The sequence below is a fragment of the Sinocyclocheilus rhinocerous genome, unplaced genomic scaffold (assembly GCF_001515625.1).
Source record: "Sinocyclocheilus rhinocerous isolate Xijiao unplaced genomic scaffold, SAMN03320098_v1.1 scaffold35, whole genome shotgun sequence".
In the NCBI taxonomy this organism is placed as follows: Eukaryota; Metazoa; Chordata; class Actinopteri; order Cypriniformes; family Cyprinidae; genus Sinocyclocheilus; species Sinocyclocheilus rhinocerous.
In genome coordinates, this window is record NW_015661991.1 from 52,891 (window position 1) to 56,209 (window position 3,319).

General features: G+C 36.3%; 1 protein-coding gene across 1 annotated transcript in view; it reads right to left on the reverse strand.

Annotated features, from left to right (window-relative positions):
- The window catches only part of ano1a (anoctamin 1, calcium activated chloride channel a), a 36,564-nt gene that overhangs the window by 18,082 nt on the left and 15,163 nt on the right, over positions 1-3,319 (reverse strand). Inside the window, exons 9-10 of the mRNA XM_016536838.1 lie at positions 2,214-2,278; positions 1,385-1,519 (exon numbers count right to left, since the gene is read on the reverse strand). Coding sequence (XP_016392324.1) covers positions 1,385-1,519; positions 2,214-2,278 — 200 coding nt within the window. The remainder of the gene's footprint in view (positions 1-1,384; positions 1,520-2,213; positions 2,279-3,319) is intronic.

The window sequence follows — 3,319 nt, forward strand, 5'->3', positions numbered from 1 at the left end:
TTGTCGTGTATTGAAGTTGTAACCCGCTGTCGGTGAGTCTAGTCTGTTTATGCCACGTCACGTCTGCTCATGCCTAGTCAAGTCTGTTCATGCCTCGTCAAGTCAAGTCCGTGTCTCTAGTCTGTGTATCTTGTTTGGATTATGTTTGGATCACATCTTGTAAATAAACTGCACTTGGGTTCTCACTACGCTCGCCTTCAGTGGACTGAATCGTTACAGAAATGCATAAGAAACTGGGCACTCACGCTTTAGCATGTTGCTATGCTAACTACTACCGATAATTATATTAAATGTAAGAAAATGTCAAAATAAATTACAAATGAAACACTAAAAACTAAAATCAATCATTTAAAAATTAAAATAATATTTTGGCAACTCAACGTTGTATTTGATTACAGTTTCACAGTGTTATTTAATTATAACCCCTGGGGGTTTGTGAGGGAATTGCATGGAGTTCAATTAAAAGCTAAAAATTAAATCAAATGTAAGATTAAAATAAATAAATGGCTGTTATTATCAAATTAAAGGCTGCAATTTAATTAGATAACTAAATAGTCTGTTGCACTGCCTGTTTCAGAGTAAAAAGCGGCATTGTGTTACAGATTACAGTTTTTATTTTAATATCATCAAAACATCTCAGTTAACAGTAAATGCTGCTTCTCACAAACTTCATCTCTGTATGTGCAGTAAATTTAATGTGAATTTTTTTTTTTTGCACAATTTCCATTTCTGTGGATAGACGTTTACAGCAATTCACTGGTATTCTGCAAACATTAAAGCTTGCGGTGTAACTTGCAGTGTAAAGGCAGCATAATTCTGCTGGCTACTATTTGAAACATACAGTACTTCATATCAGTGGTGTCCATATGATGCTTCAATTTTTTCCTAGTTAGGTTTTGGAACAGCTTGTTTTCAGCTGTGGCATCTGTGGAATTAATGAATGTCGCTGCGAGACGGCCAGCGAACACTGAGTCACTCTCATTATACACTACATTACAGTCCATTACAGTCGCACCATTTCAAACCCACTCTGAACTCCCTAATTACCACACGCTTCAACATCCATCCATTTTTCTTGCAAAGGGCAACAGAGATTACTTTCATAAAGCCATTGCAAAAGAGTATGTACTGCTGTTGGGAGACGCTGCTGAAACTTGTTTCTTAAGGGTGTGAGATGGTGGAATGCATTTGAACTTGATGGCACAGATAAGAATGTGTCAATCAAAATTATGTGACAAACTAATTATACATAATTAAACACAGTAATAAGCTGATAATTTATGTATGTAACGGTCAACGATTTAGGTAGGGGTCACATGCTAGTTAGCACACTTTGTACAAAAACAATGCAAATAAACCAATCAAATAAATTTCATAAGGTGACCTGGGGATGTTGTCGTCCACAGTGGCACAGCCGTACAGGAACACAATGACTCCCACAATTGCTGCTGGGATTAGCATCTGAGTATACACTCCCAGCCAGGCAAAGTACAGGCCAACTTTCTCACCAAAATACTTCCTGAGAGAGATAAAGCAGTTTCAAGTAGAGCAATAAAGACAATGAAGTCAAGCAAAAGAAGTGTCAATTACTATGTAGTAAACATCTGAAAAAAAAAATCCTTTTCTGTAGCCTGAGTGTAAATTGATTTTCAGTCTTTTCAATGTGCAATGAAAGGTTACGTCAACAAAAGATTAAATTCTATTCATTCTAAAAAGGTCATGTTATGTAATGAAATAAGTAAAAAGAACATATTTTAATTACAGCTTACTCTTATTATTTCTTTTCCAAAATTAGTTTTAGTTTATTTACTTTAGTTTGAGTTATTTTAGTACTTTAAGTAGATAAACAAAACTCAGAAATGTTGCCTTAGAAATCTAGCAGAATGTTTATTTAAAATAACGAAAATGTTTTTTTTTAATTGCTTGATTTAGTTAACTATGACCCTGCAGTAAACAGACTTATTTGACATCAGATATTCACTTATTTGTCAGACATTGCTCATCCTAAATAACCTGATGATAAACATTACAGACATCCACAGCTACACTGTGTCCTTTAAACAAATCCTGTCTGAATAGGGCTTTTGACAATCTGACTCCTGAATAATGCGTGTCAGTAAGGTATTCCTAAAATCTCTCTTCTTTATAGTTCATAATTCCAGGGCAAACATCTGTCTCGGTCTCTGGCAGTGCATTTATTGTGAGGATGATACCTGACTAGTCCGATGGGTTGGTACTTGTAGAATATGCTGTAACTCGCCCACTGTTCATACAAGATCTGCAAAGACAGAACTAAAATTACATACATCCTGGAACAACGATTCAACTTCCATTCATACAGCATGGCTGAAATACACAGTGAGTGCACTTAGGGGTTTAATGGAAATGGCAAAATAACTGATTATTCCAGTGAGCAATGATGAAAAGGACAAATGAAGGCTCTCTCTACCATCATGTTAGTGATTTCGAATGTAATGACTTCGGTTCGGTGCTCCTGGGGATGTAATGTACTACAGTTATATGAGTAAGTGAAGGCAGATTTACAACACAGCTGCACAGAGATCTCCAGTCTCCAGAACACACTTAAGTCAAAGAAAAGAAGTGTTTTGTCTGAGAAAGCAAGGGAGGGAAGGCCAAAACATTATGAAATATGACATCAAATAATGCACAACCCTCTAATAACAACATTCAACAGTGAAACCAGCAGATAAATCTGAGAAGCAGACAGGGTCTGTTTTGTTTCCCTTGAGCTTGTTGCATTCACATTAGGATTATATTTTCAACATATCCACAAATCGCCTTGAATGAGTCAAACTAGTGGAAATGGATGGATTAATCGCCAAGTAAACAAGCAGTGACCACTAAGCATAAGATTCTTATGCTCATCAAGGCTGCATTTATTTGATCAAAAAATTGAGAAATATTATTACAATTTAAAATAATTTTTTTTTATTTTAATATCCTTTAAAGAGGTCATCGGATGCCCATTTTCCACAAGTTTATATGATTCTTCAGGGTCTTAATGAAAAGTCTATAACATACTTTGGTTAAAATGTCTCAATGGTAGTGTAAAAAACACCCTTTTTACCCTGTCAAAATCAGCTCTGTTTTCAGCACGCCGTTCTAGTCCATGTTGCTTTAAATGCTAATGAGCTCTGCTGACCCCGCCCCTCTCTTCCGTGGGGTGACGAAGCCGCATTTAGCCACGAAACTGGCCAAGTAGCACGTTATTAGGAACAGCGATTGCAAAGATTCATAAAAAAACCCTTATACTCACTTATGCTGTAAGTGCAGCTGGATCACGAATGATTCGCGCGAA